This window comes from Herpailurus yagouaroundi, unplaced genomic scaffold (genome assembly GCF_014898765.1).
Source record: "Herpailurus yagouaroundi ecotype Mexico unplaced genomic scaffold, PumYag 142, whole genome shotgun sequence".
In the NCBI taxonomy this organism is placed as follows: domain Eukaryota; kingdom Metazoa; phylum Chordata; class Mammalia; order Carnivora; family Felidae; genus Herpailurus; species Herpailurus yagouaroundi.
Genome location: NW_024412397.1, coordinates 28542884 through 28565073, shown reverse-complemented (window position 1 = coordinate 28565073; position 22190 = coordinate 28542884). Strand labels below are relative to the sequence as shown.

The window sequence follows — 22190 nt, the reverse complement described above, 5'->3', positions numbered from 1 at the left end:
TATCAATAATTACAGCCTCCTCACAGAAAACAGCACACAAAACACTTCTGTCATGAAATCTTTGTTGCCAAATCGGCCACTGAACTGCCCACAGCTTATGACATTTTCTTAACACAGCACAGGGAGGCTGACTGATTTTGAAAATGGAGAAAAGCAAAACCAAGGAGAGCCCTGTGATGTGCCCTCTGAGAGGGATGCTTTGTGGCCTACAACCTTGGAGGCTCACAGGGATAATCTTGATCTGTGGAGCAGATGTGTTCTGTGCAACTAAACAAGTTCAAAATGGGAGAACAGGCTCCCGCACATTTCCAGATGTTGGGGGGAGCACTCCAAGAGGAGATCTGAAGAGAGGTTATCACTCCGTTAACCTTTATCCCGCTTCCCCCTGCTGAGGGCTCTCAGTTCAGACACTGTTAGATAAATATCCTCGGGTTATAATTAATCCATGAACAGAAGACATATTCTGCCAGCTGAGTGAACAAAATCAATTTCGAGCCAAGAGAATTAGGAAGGCAGAAGTCAAACCGCTCATGCCGGGAGTGGAAATGACAAGAGCAAGAAGCTGGCCACAGAGCAAGGCAGCAGACAGGCTCTGGTAGCGAGTGAATGGTGAACAACAACAGAAGGCACATGGCTACTGGAAAAGTCAAGTTTCCACGGACAAGTGTCTAACTTCATTTGAGCTTAAATGTGGAATGAAGAAACAAGCAGAATACAGAGCATTAAGTTCTCAGACTCTCTCTCTCTAGACAGCAAGGCCTTCAGATTTCAAACCTGCTGTCTATCAAGAGGTGCAAACTTTGATGTCCACGGGGGCTGAGGAAGCGGTGTGAATGCAGGAATGGGCCGGGGTAGGCCTGACACTATGTCCACATATGTCCACAGTGACCACACTCTCCACCACGGGGATCAAACGAAACACGTCTGTACACAGTCTGCTCATCACATGCTACCTGTGTGCCCCCTCGGTTTACATGGACATCTCCTTCTTCATGAGGACCACAGCTGGATGGAAATGGACTTGTCACCATCTCTGCCATCCGCTACAATCAAGGATCAAGTGGCCACATTTCAGACAATGCCTCACTTTAATTCAGCATTCTTATCTCCATTTTGAGGGAAATAATACTTTGAAGCTGGTGTATTTCCCCACATTTGAGAAATGCAGAAGTTTTCAAAGCTTGTTTTACTTTGAAAGAACACAAATGAGGTTCAAAACTGAGGGTTCTACATGATCCCCAAAGCAGTTAGATCTGACACAGCAGTCTTGAGATTTAAATAAAACAGGGAAGACAGAAATGGAGACATACAACAGAGCCCCGTGGGGGGTCCTGTGAGGTGACTGGGGATCCAGCAGCTGAATGGCTCTGTGCCCAAGTGGGACTCATTTTCTCCAGTGGGGTGAACATAAAAACTACAAAGGCCCTGGGAAGTTTCAAGAACTAAGAAAACACACACACACACACACACACACACACACACACACACACACAAAGACATACACACATGCGCATGCACAACAGAATTATCTAGTGCCTCCCGACTTGCCTCTCAGTCAACGAACTCACTGGCCCAACTGAGCTCTGCAGTGAGACTGAGCAAAGTTACTTGTGCAACAGCAAAGTTAAATGTAAACATAAACAGCAACAGGTTTTTTTGAGAGACTCGGTGTTACTATCGTATGTTGTCCAAATAATGCACTTCTGGATAGAGACAGTTAACAAGAAGAGCCAGGAAGCTTTTCCCATCTTGGAGGCAATGGCCAGGATGCTTTATAAATTGTGCAGCTTGTGATACCTGATCCTGGTATTCAACATACTGCTTACTTGATGTCAAGGATTCAAGAGCATTCAGAGCCTGAAAGACACAGAAGACGGGAGGGTTAACCACACAGATGTATAGTTCGTGATCCCCGCAGGTGCAGCACACCTGCCATCGTCTGGTGCAACTGCGAGCCTCAGGGAAGCCTAGGGAACCGGAAGTAGAAGTCCCAAAGTCAGGCACTGATGAACCACAGCAGAAGGAAGCCAGCACCCAAGCTTCTCTGGCTTCAGCAGCCTCCACACCCAGCCTTCCCTCCTCCTGGCTGTGCTGTTTCTCCAACGGAGCTTCCCCGCAGAAAGCCACTGTGGCAGCCAGGCCAGGCCGGCCCACTGCCTCATCCTCCTTCCCGCCAGTGCCGGCACAGAGCCCTCCCCACCGATCTCCTGCTGCCTCTCCTCCTAGAACCCAAACCAAAGTCCCAGGCACCAGCTACTGTGAGATTTTGATTTGCTATTGGGTTTGTTCTTAGATTACCAAATCACGTCATATTAAACTGTCTAATTATATGCAATTCAAAAGAAACCAGTGCCTAAGTGCTGCTGAGGGTGAGATCATTCTATCGGTCAACAAGCATAAAGTACAGATCAAGCTCCTCAGCTTTGCCCGCCAGAAACAGTGAAGGTGTTCCCATGCCTCTCTTCGGGAATAAAGAAAAACATTCTTCAATTCCACAATTTTAACATTTCTTTCCTTCATAGTAGGAAAGGAGAAGAAGACTGTATGTGGAGAAAACAAAATCAGAACAGCGGTTCTTGGTGTGGGAGAGCTTTGTTTTCCAGCTACACCGGTCATCCACCCCCAGGATTCTGAACGTGACCACAGACTACCCCACACCGTCCCCTCTCAGATATGGGGGCCACCGCACAAGAGAATGCAGATCAAATGCAGATCAATGCTCAGGTCAGTAAACAAGGATGGAGAAGTCGTTGAGGATGGTAAATAATTTGGCAGCTTAGAAATAAACTGCCAGGGGATTGAAGACAGTAGTGTCAGAGCCAAAATGAACAACTGAAGGGATGTGGCTCCCAACCTGACTGCTGGGTGGAGGGAGTTCAATCTGAGAACAGGCATCAATGGGGGGCAGGCAGGAGTCATCACATAAGGGAATGAAGGTGGAGAGGCAAGGCCCGGGAGACCTGGTAGCCACAGGAGAGCATCAGACTTCTCGAATATATGTGGGTGTCACGCCCACTTCACAGTCGGCCCTCGGGAGAATTTCCTGCCCACGTGTGGCAGTTCCTACATGGCTCATATATGACATTAGGGACTCAAACGGCAGTTGTCAGGTCAATTGGCGACAAGCATCGGGTACTGTATAAACCAAAAAGCCTGTGAAGAACCTGCTGCCTGGATCGCTGGATGCTTGCTCTTAATAACCCAGAGATCGCCCTGCACGTGGCCGGCTTGGACATCACAAGGCCACAAAGGACGAAGAGCGAGGGGTGTGAGCGCCCACCAGACACAGAACTGTAGAGCGCAGACGGGGTGAGGCCCCAGCCGGCACTTACAAGTCACTGAGCCCTGCCCCTCTCGGCCCCACTTCCTCAGCACACAACCAGGATAACAGCAGCTCCTACAGCACAGGGTTCTTATGAGGATTAAACGAGCTAAAACGTTAACTCATTAATATCGAGTGAGTTAAAACTCACAACAGTGCCTCCGGTGAGCACTCGGGAATGCTGGCCACTGTTTTACAGGAGACCCCTCTGTACACGGCCAGCCTGTTTACAGGTGAAAATACCTATGAGGACAGGACCACTGCCGCGTGGCCTCCCACGTTTTTAGAACAAACTATAATTTCTCACAGCTGCCACTGTGTCCATGTGTTTTGGTTATTCCCACATCAGCCAATAGGGGTCAACCCCCAGACTCACAAAATCAGAACGACTTCCTTGGTTCCAAGTTAAAGCTCAACTAACCTAGTCAGTCTCCTGTGGCCCCATCTTCTGTGCCAGTCCCCGGCCCCCAGCACGTGGTCACAATCCCATTCATCAGAACCAATTCGACCCTGGACCGGCTGGCTTGCCCATGGCCTTGCTTTTTCTACAACGGCACTTCCAGTGCTCTAGGCACGCACCTACAAAAACTGGTTTAAAATCTGAGGCAGGCACCTGCAGCATGCAGAGCACAGCACAGAGCTACGGACAGCGAACCACGCCGCCGTGTGTGAGGACAACGGCTGCCGCCCCTCGCCTCCCGGGAAGGCCCGCCGAAAAGACTCCGACCCTTAACTGTAAAGCTGTTTTTACTGACCTGCTGAGCTTTTGGGGTCAGATGTAATTCAGAGCCAGGCTTCAAACGGATCTGATCCTCGGAAGGAACCTGAACCGAAAGGAAGGCGGCCATGCCTCGAGCAACCACTCGGAACCTTCGGCGTCACGGAGAGGTCAGAAGTAAATGACGATTCAAGTAAATATTTTAAAATAAATACCACATTTTCTCTTTAAAAACAAGATAAACACATTTCAGACCTAATGTTGTTGCTAGCCTCTGCAGGAAAACCTTAAGTATGACCAAGAAGGAGCCTTAACCTTCCTTTCCATCATCACTGCCCAAAAAACGTAACTAACATTCAGACTGTTGCAAACATGTAGAATAACTGGAACCTCAGGCACTGCTGGTGTGAATGTAAAAACTGGTGCAGGAAAATGGATTTGGGAAGTTACTCAGTAACTTAAGAACGAGAGGGGCGCCTGGGTGGCGCAGTCGGTTAAGCGTCCGACTTCAGCCAGGTCACGATCTCGCGGTCCGTGAGTTCGAGCCCCGCGTCGGGCTCTGGGCTGATGGCTCAGAACCTGGAGCCTGTTTCCGATTCTGTGTCTCCCTCTCTCTCTGCCCCTCCCCCGTTCATGCTCTGTCTCTCTCTGTCCCAAAAATAAATAAACGTTGAAAAAAAAAAAAAAAATTGGAGGCCAGTGGCAAATTCTTCCATGCCTTGCAATTTTCAGCAACTAAAACTTAGACTTGTTTCTCATTACTTATCCCTCTCATCAGTTGACCTGAACTCATCGCGAGTCACAGTTCTAGGAGACTGAGTCCCTCATGGGCCTGCGCTGCCCTGACAAAGTACAGGCAGTGAAGCAACTAACTGGGGTATTATAACCTAACTTTACACACCATCGCTGGCTCAAAGCCAGAAAGAAATCAGTAGTGTGGTCAGGTTACACAGTCAAAATACAACGAGAGATATTACTAAGAAAACATTCTTTAAATGTGAAAACAAAGTTGTTTACAAAAAATAAACATGTTTTGTAATATATAAAGATGTAATCAAGCTGATTTTTTCCCCCCTTAATCTATGAGGGGACCTAGCCCTGAAGTCAAAAAGCCTACTCAAGTATCCCAGTCCCCAAGCAGGGGCAGATGCTGAGGCCCAGTGGGAAGAGCAGTGGCAGGCGCCTGCTTACCTGTTGGACAGGGGCGACTTCCGGCCCAGCCCGATTGCCCCCAGAATTCCGGAGCTGAGCCTCTCCTCGGCCAGCTGGCTCTGTCTGCTCTGAAGCATGAGCAGAATTCGAACGACAGACTCTATCAGGACCGAGTCACTCTGTTCTGTCTGAATCAGGGACAGCTGCAGGACTTGGTGCCACCACAAAAACAGCTTGGCCTCTTCCTGCACGGAGCTGGGGGGGGACCCAGGAGGAAAACACAATTAGAGGTGGCTTCTTTCCGCTCCTGTTTAATTGAAATTCCACATTTGAATTTTAAGTATGGGGGACACTTGGTACTTTCAAAGCTTTGGCTGACAGCCCAGCGTGTTAACACAGTGACAGGGACAGAGCAGCCACAGGGCCAACATACCTGGGGTACACCTGCTCCAACCACCTGCTCAGGGTGAGAAGCACTTTCATTTCGTTCCTTAAAGTCTGTTCGCTGTTTAAACACTGTAGCAAGTAGACATAGAGAGTCAGGTAGCTGCCGAGGGACAGGCACTCCTGCAGAAATTCTTCTATGGTGAGCTCCGGAACTTGGAGGGACACCAGAATGGGGCCCCATCCTAAATTCTGACTGAGGGAGCCTGAAAAAAAAAAAAACAAAAAAACAAAACAAGGGAAGATAGCAAGATGAAAACAAGAATGACATTATTTACCTGCTGGAATGGGCCTCTTCACTTTAGGCTTCATGTCAAGCCCGCGTGGGCCCTGGAGGCCACACAAGTGAAACGTGCCTCATGGCATAGACTGGGAAGTCCTCACGCTAAGTGCCCATCCACGGCTAGAGGGCAAGAGGTCAGAATCACCCTTCTCTCCCTTTTAATACCTTAAAATCACAGGTAGGTACTGCCTATCCAAGTCACCTAAGGGTTTTAACTTCATCTAATACCTTTTAAGTGGGTTGTGAATATGCTTTTCTCAAGGAAATTATTATTACTCTATTTGACAGAAGTATTTCTACTTTTCAGGGCTTGGTTTGACTCATACCTCAACAGAAATCCTTAAAACTGTTTCACAAACTGAAAAAAAATTTTTTGATTTTAGCAACCCGAATGAATTTGAAGCAGGAGTGTTATCCTAGTGGTTCTCAATTCCTTGGGGGAATGACAGTGGGGAGATGGTGACATGTGCAGCACCTTCCATGGGGGGACACAGGGACATGCATTGTTCTTGCTCTAATACTCTTGGAAGATCATGGCTAGGCCTGTGACTTTACATGACCTGCCTCCCATAAAAGAGCCGGTCTGACCTCTGGCTCTGTGAATGAATTGGAGGTTCCCTCCAATGAAACAGGACTGTACTAACAGACACGGGCCATAGGTTCTCACACTAACTGCAGATCTTTGTGGACAATACAAAATACATTGTGAAACATCAGCTACATTAACAAACAAATCGCTCACTGGAAGGGTTCAGAAAGGTACATCTTTCTGAGAAAGCTTTACTCTCCCCTGGAAAAGACCATCCTAAAGAGAGCCTCGTACCTTCGTTGAAGTAGGCAGTGATGCAGGCTTCCGTCGTCTCAGCCATGTGGCGGACAGAAGCCAGGCTCTGACAGGCTGCTGTTAAGAGAGGCAGGACCACCAGCCCGTGCACCTTCTGCCCAATCCAGGCGCGGACACTGCCCCGGAGGAACTCTGCCGTTGGAATAGTTGCATTGTTCATCATCATCAGGACTTCCATAAAGAGGCTGCTGAGTGCCATGTGGCGGGTCTGGCTGTCCATGTCTGCAGGGGAGCACAGACACATCGTGAGTGGCTGTAGGAATGGCGATGTCAACGTGCCCGATCTTGGCCACACTCCGGGGCACACTTTACAGTTCTGGTCACTGATCTTGAAGGACCAGAAGGAACACTCTGCATGGGGTGTAGCTTTTAAGGACAGGATGCAGCACATCAGTACTTCGTAAGGGCAAAGGAGGAACCACTGAGAGATCCCTGGTTACGGGAGGCGGCTGAGCTATACTTCAATAAATAGACATCAAGCTGGTAAAAGACTAAATTATTTATCAGAACATGCTTACTTAGACTTTATCGTCCAGACTTTGCTCACAGATCTCAAAAGCCACCTGGTAAACTGTCTAGAAACAGTACCTCCACTCACCAGTGCCAAAGCTGTAGATATTCTGGAGTGATTTACAAGGAATAGAGGTTATTCCTTAAAACTAAATATAAAAGTAAGGAAAAGAAAAACCTTTTTAAACCTTTTCAAAAGAACTCCTCACTTAAGCAGTTTTTATTTCTTTCTTTGTTTTTTCAGTAAGAAAAGTGGACAGATGGGCAATATAATGGGTCTTTCCAAAAAATTGAGATGAGAACAGAGGACGAGAAAAAGCAAATTCGTTATACAAGAGAACTGCAAAAACGTTATTGAGGTGGATTCCTTCTTCACATCCCCAAATAGAAAACATTTCACCGGGAGTTCATGGAAAAGACAATCCAACAGGCCACGGTTATTGCCAGCTCCTTCTAGCTCTCCTTGAGTTAGGTAAAAATTCTTACTGAACTAGAACTAGGGCTTTCTTATCACAAGGCTTCGGTACTCACATCAATGAAAGTAGGGGAGTCTTGGTCTTACTCATCACACCTATCAAACCAAACTCACCCACTCACAAGTGTTGAATAAACCCTAACTTAATGTTACCATGAGACCTACTTCTTATCGGGGCACCTGGGTGGCAAGTCAGGTTGGGCGTCTGACTTTTGATTTCGGCTCAGGTCACAATCTCATAGTTCATGAGTTCAAGCCCTGCATCGGGCTCTGTGCTGATAGCGTGGAGCCTGCTTGGATTCTTTCTCCCTCTCTCTCTCCTCCTCCCTGCTCACTCCCTCTCTCTCAAAAATAAATAAACATTAAAAAAACAACAACACTCCTACTTATTATCAAGCAAGGACTTCAAAAACAAAGGTTTTAGAAACAACCTATATATGAATACCTATTTTTTCATGTATTTCTATGGGTAGAGATGCTTTTTTTTTAAGGTTATTTATTTATTTTGAGAGTGAGTGAGCAAGCACGAGCGGGGGAGGGGCAGAGAGAGAAGGAAACAGAGAATCCCTAGCTGTCAGAATCTGACAGCATGGAGCCTGACGCAGGGCTCTCATGAACCATGAGATCATGACCTGAGCTGAAATCAAGAGTTGGACGCTTAACTGAGCCACCCAGGCACCCCACAGGTATTCTTTATTAAGGCATTATCTATGAATTTCAGTCCAATAGCAATTTTAATTTGAATCTGCCTTTTAATTATGAGTCACAGGAACAAAAAACTACTACAATAAACTTCCTAATAGATCCCACCCTTGCCTCTCCCTATGCATCATCAACATAGCCAACAAATGTTTTCTGAAAAACCAGATCTGATCCCATCACTCTTCTGATTCAGATCTTTCTAGAAAGCCCTCCTCTCCTGTGCTTGGCCAGCTATTAGCTAATCTTCAGGGCCTAAACCCATTCGATCAATTCTAAAACAGCCTCTCCAGTCTGGTAATTTTCTTCTTTCCTTTTTTAACATTCACTGAGTTACTGACTTGCCAGACCAATGCTACAGCTCCAGGCATACACTCATTCCGTGCTTACACTATCCACATGAGACAGGTACGATTATTATGCCCAGTCTGCAGATGAAGTTACACAACTTCTACAAGATCACATAGTTAGCAAGTGGATAAAGCAGGCAGTTTGGTTCCAGAATCTCTATTTTTGACTACCATATTACATGCCCTGTATGGTAAATCTATATTGCAGATATGTTCGAGAAATTTCAACTGATTTCTTGTTCACCAATTCCAATCTGCTCAGTGACACCAGCTTTAAATGACTACGCTTCCCAGCATAGTACACTACAATCACCTATTCTCAAACAGTATTTAAGTAAATATTTAAAAGTTTGTGAGATTCACCCATGATGAGGCAGATTTTCACTGTTGTATTCTATTATACAAATATACAACAATTTGTCCTTTCTACTGAACAAATGGGCTCTTTTCGGTTTTGGATCCCCTTAGATGCATAGCTACAGACACTGTTCATATTTCCCAGGGCACAGGTGCATTTCTTTTAGAATATTCTAGGAGCAGAATTCTGAGTCGTAAGATACGCAAACCAGTAGATCATAGCAAACTTCTAAAAAAGGTTGTACCAATATACTCTGTGATCAGCAGCACACGAGAGTTACTCTGATCTACATAGCTGCCAACAGTTAGTATTGAAACCTTTTTAATTTTAGCCATTCTAATGGATATGTCATCATATGTCTCTAAGGTTTTAATTTGTATTTCCCTGATTATTTTTTTAAAGTTTACTTATTTGAGAGAAAGAGAGAGAGAGAGTATGCTCATGCGTGTGTGAATAAACGGGAGAGGGGCAGAGAGAGTGGGAGAGTGAGAGAATCCCAAGCAGGCTCCGTGCTGTGAGATCATGACCTGAGCTGAAACCAAGAGTCGGATGCTTACCCGACTGAGCCACCCAGGCACCCCGATATTTTCCCTGATTGTTAACAAGGTTTAGCACCTTTTTGTAGATACACTGGTCATTTAGATATTCTCTTTTGTGGAGGGTCAATTCAAGGGTCTTTGTTCATTTTTTTCTAGTGGGTCATCTGTTTCTTCCTTCCTTTATTCAGTGTGACAATTTTAGTCATTCATATTTAATGTAATTACTGATGTAACAGAGTCTATTATCTTTTGATATATCTTCTCTTTATTCCTCCTATTCCACATTCCTTTTTCTCTCTTTTACTTCCTTTCATTATATCTTATTGTACTTTTTCTCTTTTCGTCTGGAAGCTAAACACTCAACATTCTTATGGTGGTTATCTTACAAATGACACATGCATTCTTGAGTTTTCAAAGTCTGATGTTAACTGACTCTCAGACCATGCAAGGGCTTTAACCTACTGGTGCCATAACCCAGGGAGGCGTTACTGTTATTCTTGTTTCAGACACTCACATTTCATTTAGATTCACCAACGCCTGTATTGGCTACTTTCATTGTTCTTCATCCTCAGTCTCTTCCTACGTATCTTCTCTGGATTATTACTTCTTCCCTTCCACAGTCTTTAGTTGTATTTTGCTGTTCTTTTTATAACCTCTTAAGCTGGATCCTTACCTTACTAACCTTCATCTTTTTAAAATTTTAATATAAGCATTTAAGGCCAAGCAATTAAGTGCCACTGCAGCTGCATCCTACAAGTTTTGATGCATTCTGGTTTTGTATCCAGTTCTAAATATTTTTAATTTCTATTATGATTGCTTCTTTGGTCATCAGTTATTTAAAGTTTGCTTCTTAATTCCAGCACGCGATTATATTTTGCTACTGATTCCTAAGTTCACTGCACTGTGGTTAAAATGTGTGTGGTCTGTTCCACACCAGTCCTTTGGGATTGGTGGAAACTGACTTTCTACTGAACAAGTGGGGAGGTTCCTTACCCGTGCCGGGCAAGATTGACACCACGTGAGTTCTGCGTTTACAGGGCACATCTCCTCCGCATGGGCACTACAGCCAGCTGGGCCATCAGACTTCCTAGAGCCTTACTGATTTTCCTTCTTTAATTAATTACTGTCAGAAGTGTGGCCACATCTCTTACTGTGAATGACTTTCACATTTCTCTTCCTAATTCTGTCAATTTTCACTTCAGGTATTTGTAGTCCCTACTGTGTTATTAGGTACAAATACATTTATCATTATTGTATCTTCCTGGTATATGAAAACTTTTATCAATTTCCAATGACTCTATCTCTATTAATGCTTTTTATTTATTTATTTTTCTGTCATGCAACTTCAAGGCAGGAAAACACCCTAGAGATCATCTGGGTCTGTAATGCTTTCTGCCATATAGTCCTATCTATCTGTCTAATATGAAAGCTATGCCAGCTTTCTATTTTAGTAACTGCCCGCTATGACTGCCTTCTAGAAAGCTTTGTATAGCCTATGCTTTGTATGTACTTTTTATTTAAAAAAAAATTTTTTTTTTTCAACGTTTTTATTTATTTTTGGGACAGAGAGAGACAGAGCATGAACGGGGGAGGGGCAGAGAGAGAGGGAGACACAGAATCGGAAACAGGCTCCAGGCTCCAAGCCATCAGCCCAGAGCCTGACGCGGGGCTCGAACTCACGGACCGCGAGATCGTGACCTGGCTGAAGTCGGACGCTTAACCGACTGCGCCACCCAGGCGCCCCTGTATGACTTTTTATAAACAGCTTAGAGCTGGTGTTGTGCATTATTAATCCAGTCTGACAAACTCTGTCTTTTAAACAGTCCATTAACATTTACGGACATAAACTCTACCACCTCGTTTTGGTTATTTTTCTCACCTTCTCCAAGCTTCTTCTCTTGCCTTCTTTGGACTAAATGCATTTTGGCCATTCCTTTTTATCTCTTTCCACTAACTTGGCAATTATACATTTTATTTCTATTCTTTTAGCGAACATCTGAGAAATGTCAACATTCACATTTCATCAAGGTATAAATTTAATCAATTTGTTGACCCTTTCGAACAATACTAAAACTTTAGAATGCTTTTAACTCAACCTCCTTCCTCACTTCTATATACTCGTGGTCATATAGTTTAATTTCAGCTTTTGCTTTTTAAGCCCCTAAATGCATGCTGACTGTAGCTTTCCACAGGCAGTTTATGTTCATATTAACCACATTTTACCACTTTCTCTGCTTACTTTTCCTTCTTGCAATCCAATCCTTTTTATTCGTGATCACTCTTCTACCTAAAGAACATGCTTCAAGACTGCCTTTAGTGATGTCTTTGGGACACTCTCCATTGTCAGTGAAAATATCTTTATTTTATCCTTACCCTTGAAGACCGTATCTCTAAGGTGACAGTTCCAGGTCACGGTCATTTTCTCGGAGCACACTCGAGTTGCTCCACTGTCTTAGCTTCCTTTGTTGCTACTGAGAAATCGGCGGTCAGTGCAAATGTTGTTCCTTTGAACGTGTCCGCCCATCTGTCCTTCCTTCCTTCATGTGAAAGTTGTTTCCTTTGTCCCTGGTACCTCTGCAGTGTCACCACAGTGTGTACAGATGTCAATTTCTCTCCAACCTTCTTGAGATTTGCTGGGTTTACTGAATCCGAGGAGTGTTCCGTTCATCAGCCCTGGAAAATTCTCAGCCCTGCTACCTCTCCAGCTCCTTACTGCCTCCCCCCAGTTCTGTCCTCTTCTCTTGGAATTCTGAGTGACTGGATATGTGGTAAATCTTCTCGGCCTGTCCTCCATGCCCTCTAACCTCACTTCCACATTCTTTCTCTGTCTGGTCTGCATTCTGGACATTGTCTTCATATTTGTTTTCCGGCTTACTAATTTTCTCTTCAGATGAGTTGAGCCTACCAAGTTTTTATCACAATTTTTATATTTTCATTTCTAGAATATCTGATTCTCTCTCAAAGCTGTATATTTCTATAATTTCTTGCTCCTTACTGACATTTTCAAATCTTTTATTTCATCATAGATTAAAAATACTAGTTTACTGTGCTAATTAATTATTCCAGTGTCTTAAGTCTTTATATGTGTGAATCTACTGTCATTTTCTGCTGACTTGCTTGTGGGGCCTTGTTTCCTTATGTGTTTTATGACTTTTTTTTCCACTGGGATTTCATATTCCTTGGAACTCTGAGGCCAGAGTTGAAGACAGGTTTCTGCAAAGTGGCTCTGTGGTTGCTTTGTACCAGGCATCTGACGGCACTGCCAACCCAGAACAACTTGAACTCAATTTCCACATACAGGAATTTTTCTCTTGACAGTCTAGGTAGCGGGAATTTGTGCTTCAAATTCAAAGATGTGCTTCAACTTATACTTACTAATTTTCAAAAAGACGTAGCTCTTTGCCCACCACACAGACATGTGCCCCAACACCCAGGTCAAACATACCACTGTCTTTGCCCTCCTCTCCCAGGGGCAGGTTAAGCTCTAGCTACCCTTGTCCTGAAGATGCCATCCTGTGGGTGATGCACAGGAGCTCCTTTTAGGATCCCATTACTAGCAAGCCCCGGCCTTTAGTGCCTCCACCCAGTCTAAGAAGGTTCCACAAAAGCCTTCATGGGAGAAGCCAGCCTCGGCACTCCAATTACCTTTGCAGGTTCCTCCTCCACTTAGGTCCTGACTTCTAAGATTTTCCATGATAAGTTTCATTTTTGGTTTCATAAAAACATTTTCTCCAGCATTCTTAGTTGTTTTCAGCAGAAGCAGTCAGGATACCCAGTCCACCAAACTGCTGGGAGCACAAGTTCTCTGCACACAATTTCTTCACGTGTCTATAGGTGATTCTGGAGTGCCCACAGGGAAGAGCCAAAGCATCTTGGAATGCTGCTCACGGGCCATCTCTGGCTCCCCCCACTCATTAAATCCAGTCGTCTAGCTTAGCCCTCAGTCCAGTTAACCTCACACCAGCATCCGACAGTGTGAACCCCTCCTCAAGTTCTTAGCACTCGTGCCTCCCCAGTGCTGAAATGACAGTGTCCCTGGGAGCCAGTCCTCTCTCTGCGCATCACTTCTCCGGGAACACAACTGAAAGCATCCTGCCCGCCTCCCGGACCTCACGAGGCCTCACACACCGCAGGGATTCACCGACTGAATAAATACATGACTGCCCGTGGCCACTTACCAGGTGGGTTAAAGGCGATGATATCATCTAAGAGCTTAGACATCTCCTTTTCTAGGGCTGCTAAGGTGATTTTTCCATTTTGTTCCAGGGAGCTGAGGAATTGAACCATCTGATGAGTGAAGGCTCGGCATTTTGGAACTGCATCCTGACAGAAAAAGGAGCGTTCATATGAATCCACGCAAGCAGTGTTAAGTGCTGGGGAGCATGCCGCGGCTCTGACTGCTTTGGTAGCGGGTAGAGAGAACAGAGCAGGAGACCACACAAAGACAGGTGTGTGTCGAAGGACCGACCCTGTGTCTAGGGATACGCGCACATCTGTCACTAAAACACACATTCTCCCGAATTCCAGAACACTTCCTTTTTCACTATGTTAATAAAAACATTAACGCTATACTAATTACTTGCCAGAAACTTTTCCAAACACTTTTATGTTCATTACCTAATTTAATTCTCACAACAACACTTTACGGGCAAGTATTACTAGTTCCAGTTCAGATGAGAACACCAACGTCACAATGGCAGGGGGCTGGGGACCGGAGTTGGTCAGACCTCAAACTCGTGCTCATAACTTCCCTGCCATTCTGCTGCCAAGGACATCCAGATCCCTAAACCAACAGCTGCCACCCCCAACCTTTTACCCCTCTCGTTAGCCCATGATACTGCTGTAAGTGAAGGTTGACCAAGAGAGATAATTAAAACTAAAAACTCTAGGAGTACAAAATAAGTGCACCATGACATACATCCTCTACCTTTTTTAATTTTTTTTTCTTTTAACGTTTATTTATTTTTGAGACACAGAGAGAGAGAGCCTGAACGGGGGAGGGTCAGAGAGAGGGAGACACAGAATCTGAAACAGGCTCCAGGCTCTGCGCGGGCAGCACAGAGCCCGACGCGGGGCTCGAACTCACGGACCGCGAGATCACGACCTGAGCCGAAGTCGGCCGCTTAACCGACTGAGCCACCCAGGTGCCCCTCCTCTACCTTTTTTAACTGAGCCATCACGAGGCTTGAGCCTGTCCTCAGTAGCACTTACACTACTACAACCCTGAAGAACACTCTGCCTTTTAAAGCACCCACTCAACTTACGAGATGTTTCTGGCCGTCAGTAGGAACAGAAAGGCCTGCAGACACTCTCAGGAGCTTCATGATTAATTCAGCAGAAGGTTCCTTTGCCAGGATGACGGATGGCTGGTAATGGCTGCTGAAATAACCTAGCACACTCTGGTATGACACAACGTCTACAAGATGCCACGAAAGTGAGCTTGTTTGTCCAAGGAGATTCAGCAGAGGTGAATCCTGAAAATAAAACACACACTCCTTTAGTTTTGGAGTTCCCCATTTCCCAGAAATATGTCTCCAGTCTATGGAGTGACCACTAAGAGGGCCCATGACCAGCATGGAACAGGTAAGATGTCAAAGAAGTATCTACTCAAGTAGAAGTGCTAGTGAAAGTAATAACCAAAGTCTTGGCAAAAACACTTTAAGATTTGTAAGTATTCAGAACCCAGTTTTTCAAAGGAACTCTTGGATCTAGTCATAGAACTAGCAATTAATGAGATGGAAGATAAAATTGATTTTTATATTCTAACTCCATGTGCCTCCCTTCATGATCCAGAATTCGACTAGGAACGATCCCAGAAAATCAGGCACTAGTTGAAGGCACATCCCAAATGCCAAGCAGATATCACGCCGACAGAGGTGTTAGGGAAACCAGTGAAAAACTACAACTTCGTAGAAAGGGAGGATCTTGGAAGCCTTGCCAAGTCTTCATCTCAGGCTCTCCAAACTTACTGCTTGGTCTACCAGCTGATCTTCCTTTGCCAATAAAATCATCATGAAAAGGAGGCAGACAATCATGCTCCGCGTCTCTGGGTGAGGACTGGGGCTCCAGGCGTCAGAGAGCACACTGACCCAGTTGACTTCGCACAGGACAGACCCCAAAAATAAGAAGCAGCTCTTAGGGCTTCCTCGTTCCACCTAAAGGGAAATGAATTCAAATCAATGTTTTGCTTTAAGCTATCTTGAAGATGTGTATAAATCAGTGTTTACTAAATTGTATTTTAGAAAGTAACTTTTTTCCCAGATTATAAAAATCATCTATAAATCCTTCCCCCAGAGATTTAGACTTAACATTTGTCATATTTTTTCTTCCATGCTCAGTGAATGTGTACATTTTTCACCTTATTTAGAGTTCATTATTTATTCCACGAATTCTTTTTTTTCTTTGTTATTTTTTTTAGAGAGAGGGAGGGAGGGAGAGGGAGAGAGTGCATGAGCAGGGGACAAAAGGAGAGAGAGAGAGAGAGAGAGAGAGAGAGAGAGAGAGAGAGAGAGAAAATCTTAAGCAGGTTACACACTCAGCACAGAGCCTGACACAGGGCTCAATCCCACGACCCTGGGATCATGACCTGAGCCAAAATCAAGAGTCAGGTGCTCAACCTACTGAGCCACCCAGGTGACTCTATTCCACTAATTCTTAATAGGAGAGGAGTGACCTTCCCTAGCTCTAACCAGACTGCCACGGTCAGTCACCAAAGTTCAGGGGAGTCTATTACAGCCCTCAGATGTGCTAGGACAGGTCAAAGGCTGAGATCTACTAGCCAGTGGTTCCTAAAGCTGATCATACATCAGACCCCCCCCCCCCCACTAAAGACCCACTGAAACACAGACTGTGGGACCCTGCTGCCAAATTTTATATTTCCTAAATCCAGGGTGGGAGCAGGAATTTGGATTTTTAGTAAGTTTCTTGGTGGTACAGACACTACTGGTCCTAGGACTCTACTTTTAGACCTACTATAACAGTGTCCATAATTTTTATACTGCCTTTTTAGTGTAATGTTATGTTATAAAAATATCTCCACAACATTAGTCTTTGTGATTTTTGATGACTTCATAATGTTAAATCCTATTTAAAATACATTAGGGATTGGTAGGAGGGATGGTAGATATATTTTAAAGTATATAATCAATGTCAGAGTTCTATCTTATTAGCCCATTTCAACAGTCTGTTTACATTTTTTTTAATGTTTATTTATTTTTAAGAGAGAGAGAGAGACAGAGCACGAGCAGGGGAGAGGCAGAGAGAGAGAGGGAGACACAGAATCTGAAGTAGGCTTCACGCTCTGAGCTATTAGCACAGAGCCCGACTTGGGGCCGGAACTCATGAACCGCGAGGTCATGACCTGAGTCAAAGTCAGACGCTCAATCGACTGAGCAACCAGGCGCCCCTCAACAGTCTGTTTAAAATAAAATGTGGCTGGCTATAAATTTTTCTGTTCAAAATGAAGGTTAAAAAGCTCTACTCCATTTATAAAAATCACAATCAATGGAACTTGGTAATGATTCATGCCCTCCCATGACTACCATCATTGTATCATACTAACTACTTATCCTTTTCCCTTTTAGAAAATGATTCTTCATCCTCCTAATAACCTCTAACCTCACTCTAAACCCTTCAAAAAACATCCCTTCTAAGGCCAGCAAGACACATAGAACTGAAAAGCTTCCAGCTTCTGGGCAGGTCGGGGTCATCTATCATTAGACTAAAATTCCTAGAGGCACAGAGTCTAGAACATCCCTTCAGAGACTGTTCTAGTTTAATCTGTCACACAGCTGAGGCTGCCCTCTTACTTAAAGCTGTATTACAGCTCTTTAAACAAACATTTTCTTCCATGTTCGTAACAGTGACAAATACATACTTAGGACCTGTCTCATATACTAAACCTAGCTACAAAATCATTCCTAACCTTTTATCTCTGAGACAACTGTCCTCAGCTTTCCCTGTTGCTCAGCCACAGACAAGTGGCTGACAAGAACATCCCGGGTGAGTCTCCGTGTGCAGCACAGAAGGACTGCAGTACATTTCACTACTGCCGCGAACCACTGTGGACCTGCAGTAATTAAAGCACTTAGGGTGTCCCAGTAATCAATTGACATTAAGTTAAGAGTGAACACAAATGAGCTAGTGACTATGAATAAATAAATGGAAATGACTGTAAAAAGCTAAGAAGACCAGATTATAACAGGTTTTTAAAAATAGCAACATAAGAGGGTTGCCTGGGTGGCTCAGTCAGTTAAGCGTCCGACTCTCAATTTCGTCTCAGGTCGTGATCTCATGGTCATGAATGAGATTGAGCCCCACATCAGGCTCCTCGCTGGGTGTGGAGTCCACTGAAGATTCTCTCTCCCTCTCCCCTTCCCTGCGCGCTCTCTCTCTCTCTCTCTCTCTCAAACAAAAAAAAAAAGAAAACTATAAACTTAAGAACAACAACACTGCCTGGCTGGTAAGTAACACCACTGTGGCTGTTTTTCACAACTATTGCTTCTACTGCTAAAACTCACACACACAGATTAGCATTTTTTCCAGGTCATTTCAGGTCTTTATATGATTATGATGCATCATTGGCCGTTACAACGCACTTCTATCTCCTACAACATTATTCCCTTATGTAACTGCTTAAAGAAACTAATGGCTTGAGTACCAATTACATTTTGCTCTAATAGAACATTTAACAGTATGAAAGTCTGGTGATGCTATCCTAGAAAAATATGCAAACCCAGAAACACCAAGATTGAGCATGACGAAGTCATTAAACTATGTACTCATCGAACAATATTACTAAAATCTAGGGGGTGACAGCCATGTGACAGACAAAATCTTTCTCTGGGTTTAAAAATGGTCCTAGAAGTGTTTTCCAATCGCCCGCTCACACAGTGAAACGATTTCCATGGGAAGTCACATGCTCCACACAAGCACCACACAGGCACACAGAAAGCCCACACCGCAACTGTGGCTAAAAACCATTGAACAGGCTGCTGCCCAGAAGCTGGGCTGTGCCACGGGGAGTGATGCTTACTTTGAAGAAGGCCTCCATGAGCATCTGGTCAGGGTGCAGGTCCCTCCACGGGAGCTTCTGGTAGGCACTATGGAAAGTGTACAGAATGAACTCGGGCATTCTGGGTGCTGTGCATGCTTCACAGTAATGCAGCAGGTGCAACCTGAGGGCTCCATCATCACCTGGCGACAGCTTATCTGAAATTGAAACGGAAAACACAGCTGAAGACATTCGGGGTTATCTTTAAAAATAAACAAATTAATACAAAACAGAAATTTGAACTGAAAGTCTAAGACCTAAGGTTCTCTATATTTACTCACTTTCAAAGATTTTCATGTGTCAGGAAAAAAAAAAACTGATGGCAAATTACTAACAAAGACTGGTATGTAATTACTCACTTGGGTAACTGGAATAAGTAGCTGGGATGTGGGAGAAAGCAGGGGCGATCAGTGTTTCTTTAAAACTTCTAACTATTTGGCTTTTTAACACAAATACACTTGCATAACCCCAACCACTTCCAGGTACCCCTTTAGTCTGCTGTCCTCGGCATATACGCGGCCACTGGCCTTGGCACTTACTCATTTGGCACCCTGGAGGAATCTAATATCCCTCAAGAAGAAATGTGCCACATGACTAAAACTTAACCCTTGGTGCGGTAAAACTAGATTATTGCTGTCACTCAGCCAAGTTAGTCTAAAATGACACTCCTGTGTTATCACTCAGTATTATCATCACTCAGTATTATCATCACCAGTATCAATTACTACAGTGCCCTCAAGAGTTCATGGCAATGTAACCGGCGTTTCGTCTAAAACAAAACTTTTCAGACTTTCTGGTTTTATGAAAAGGAACGAATGGAGTCAAAGAAGAGAGAGCCACGCACAACAAGAACAGAAACCTGATGATGTTTCTTAATAGCGGCTTTTGAAAAATGACAAATAAGCATCAGCCCACGGTACCAATCAATTTATCATTTCTAACATGCCTGTGCCCTTGGTTCGCATCCTTACTTTATTCTGCATCATGAAACACTAACATGTTTTTAACCTCTTAAGACAAGGTAAGAGTAGCATTTGTTCAAATGTGAATAAAAATAGTTTTGTTTAAATAAGTACGGATATGTAGGTACAAGACGTCTAAAAGGTAATCTCTTAGGACAAGACTGAGTTTCTAGTTCCAGCCCAGATACACCTAAGTTCTGTGAGCTCAGATAAATTCATTTTGCTTTTTGGGTCTTCATTTTCTCACAAATAAAAGGAGAGAGCTGGTTCAGAAGACCTCACTAAAAGGCTACAACAAAATACTTCTTCCTGCTTTGCACAGTGCTGTTTCCTCTCCTTGAACTCAGCTACCAATTCCTGATGTTAGCCATGTACCCTCCTGTACCCAAGCTACTTTCTTACTTTATATACACAGGCAAGAGCCTAAGAGAGTACTTGTCCCTTATACTAAGAAACCAAATACATACAGCCTTTGTGATTATAATTTAATGCTCAAATCTTTTTGATGATGGTAAGAAGAAGCCAGAAGTCTATCTTTCCAAAAAAAAACAAAAACAAAAAAGTGAGTACTATTAGGATTTCATGCGTTACTCATTGAACCCATACTTATCAAATAGACACTGAACCTACGGCACTGCCCAAGTCTTGCGGGGATAAAAAGAATGTTTCTGTGCCTAGAGCTTACATCTTACAGTTGAGTCAGAAAAAAAAAATTTTAAGAGATCAGGCATATATATAAAAGATCAATAAAAAATACTGGATGGATACATCTAGACAACGGAATGTTGTTCAGCATTGAAAGGAAATGAGCTATCAGGCCATGAAAAGACTTGGAGAAATCTTAAATGCATAATAGTAAGTGAAAGAAGCCAATATGAAATGCTATATAACGTATGATTCCAATTATTTGGCATTATAGAAAAACTAAAACTACGGAGAAAGAAAAAAAAAATTCTCCCCAAGAATTAGGGGGGGGGGGGGGGCGTAGGCAGAACTGTAATGGTGGGTATGTGTCATCATACATTTCTCAAAATCAACGTACAACATCAAGAGCGAACCCTAACATACACCATGACTTTGGGTGATAATGATGTGTCAGCGTAGGCTCATCAACTGTAACAAATGTACCACTCTGGTGGGGGGTGTTGATAGTGGGGGAGGCTATCCGGCGGGGGGGGGGGGGGGATATGGGAACTTGCTGTACTTTCTGCTCAATTTTGCTGTGAACCTAAATCTTTCTATACACGTGCACATTTTTTTAAGGACTGGATGACATATTAAGTCTGTGACTAAGTGCCACACAGACACATGGCGGCCACAGAGGCCACGGCAGCCACAGAGGTACACTAGTCAGAAGTGGCACGTGACAATCGGGCCGTGGCACCTTCAGAACTCACGGCAGTGCCTCAGTGGAGCCAACAGCTGAGCACAGAGCTGGCCACTTCTGCCCACCGGGGGAACACTCCGTGAGGAATCCTGGCCCGGCGCTCGCTGCTGGGCTGGCCAGCCCTTTCTCGGAGCTGCGCCTGGGCAGAGGCACTGCTCTTCCTTCCCATCGCCTTTCACAGGTGTTACACCTGCACGGGCCCTGAAGGCGTTCTTCGCCCACTGCTGCTCCTCCTCTCCCTCCTATCTTCCCAGGTACCACCCCAAAAAGATCCCAAGTAGCCTTCTACCCCACCACGGTGTCTGCTCCTGAAGGACTCAAACTATGAAGATGCACTATGAAGATTCAGAGGCAGAAGAGAAACACGTGTGTACAAAAACATGTGCAGAAGAATATAAAGGACCCGAGGCTTCGTCCCAGTAGTGGAGTCAGCATGAGCAAGTACAGTGAGGGGAGGGCCAAGGACATCGGCGGAACAGTGTGTCAAGCAGTATGGCTGGAGTGGAAGGTTTCCATAAGGAAGCCATTGCACAATGCTGAAGTGCACTGGGCCAGATACATCTGAATGATGGGCTAAAACATGACACTTAAAAGTTTGGAAATATGAATATGATAGAACATAAATACTGTTTTCAGGAAATAATTAATCTATTCAATAGGCAGGAACAGAAACTAGAATGAGAAAAACAGGAGGCAACCGCAAGAATCTGGGTGGAGTGGAACAAATGTCCTTATAAACCTCCCAATATAAAACATTTGGATACAGTAGGTAAAATAAAACATCTTTGAAAATGCATAGCTAGGTACACACAGCGGAAGACAACAAGGCCAAATGCGGGTGGCCAGAAGCAAAGAGAGCCCAGGAAACGTAAGTCCTGAACGGACACCAAGGCCTCAGCTGCATGCCGAGGGGTCTGCTTCTGCAGGGCTCTAATAGCATGAGGAGTCTCCCAAGGCCTGTGCCCTCACAGAGAGGGCAGATCAGGGGAAGAAAGGAACCTATTCTCTGCCTTCACCTGGACTTGGAGCGGAGGAAGCACGGGAGCCAAAGGGCCGGAGGGGGGTTTGGGGTGAAGGTGGGCACCAACAAACAGG

The 22190-nt window shown here is 44.4% G+C and overlaps 1 protein-coding gene across 1 annotated transcript in view; it reads right to left on the bottom strand.

Annotated features, from left to right (window-relative positions):
- Positions 1-1674: 1674 nt before the first annotated feature.
- The window catches only part of EPG5 (ectopic P-granules 5 autophagy tethering factor), a 104373-nt gene continuing 83857 nt past the window's right edge, over positions 1675-22190 (bottom strand). The window contains exons 36-44 of the mRNA XM_040478933.1: positions 18729-18904; positions 15664-15849; positions 14959-15168; positions 13873-14017; positions 6743-6985; positions 5626-5842; positions 5232-5447; positions 4078-4192; positions 1675-1857 (exon numbers count right to left, since the gene is read on the bottom strand). Coding sequence (XP_040334867.1) covers positions 1675-1857; positions 4078-4192; positions 5232-5447; positions 5626-5842; positions 6743-6985; positions 13873-14017; positions 14959-15168; positions 15664-15849; positions 18729-18904 — 1691 coding nt within the window. The remainder of the gene's footprint in view (positions 1858-4077; positions 4193-5231; positions 5448-5625; positions 5843-6742; positions 6986-13872; positions 14018-14958; positions 15169-15663; positions 15850-18728; positions 18905-22190) is intronic.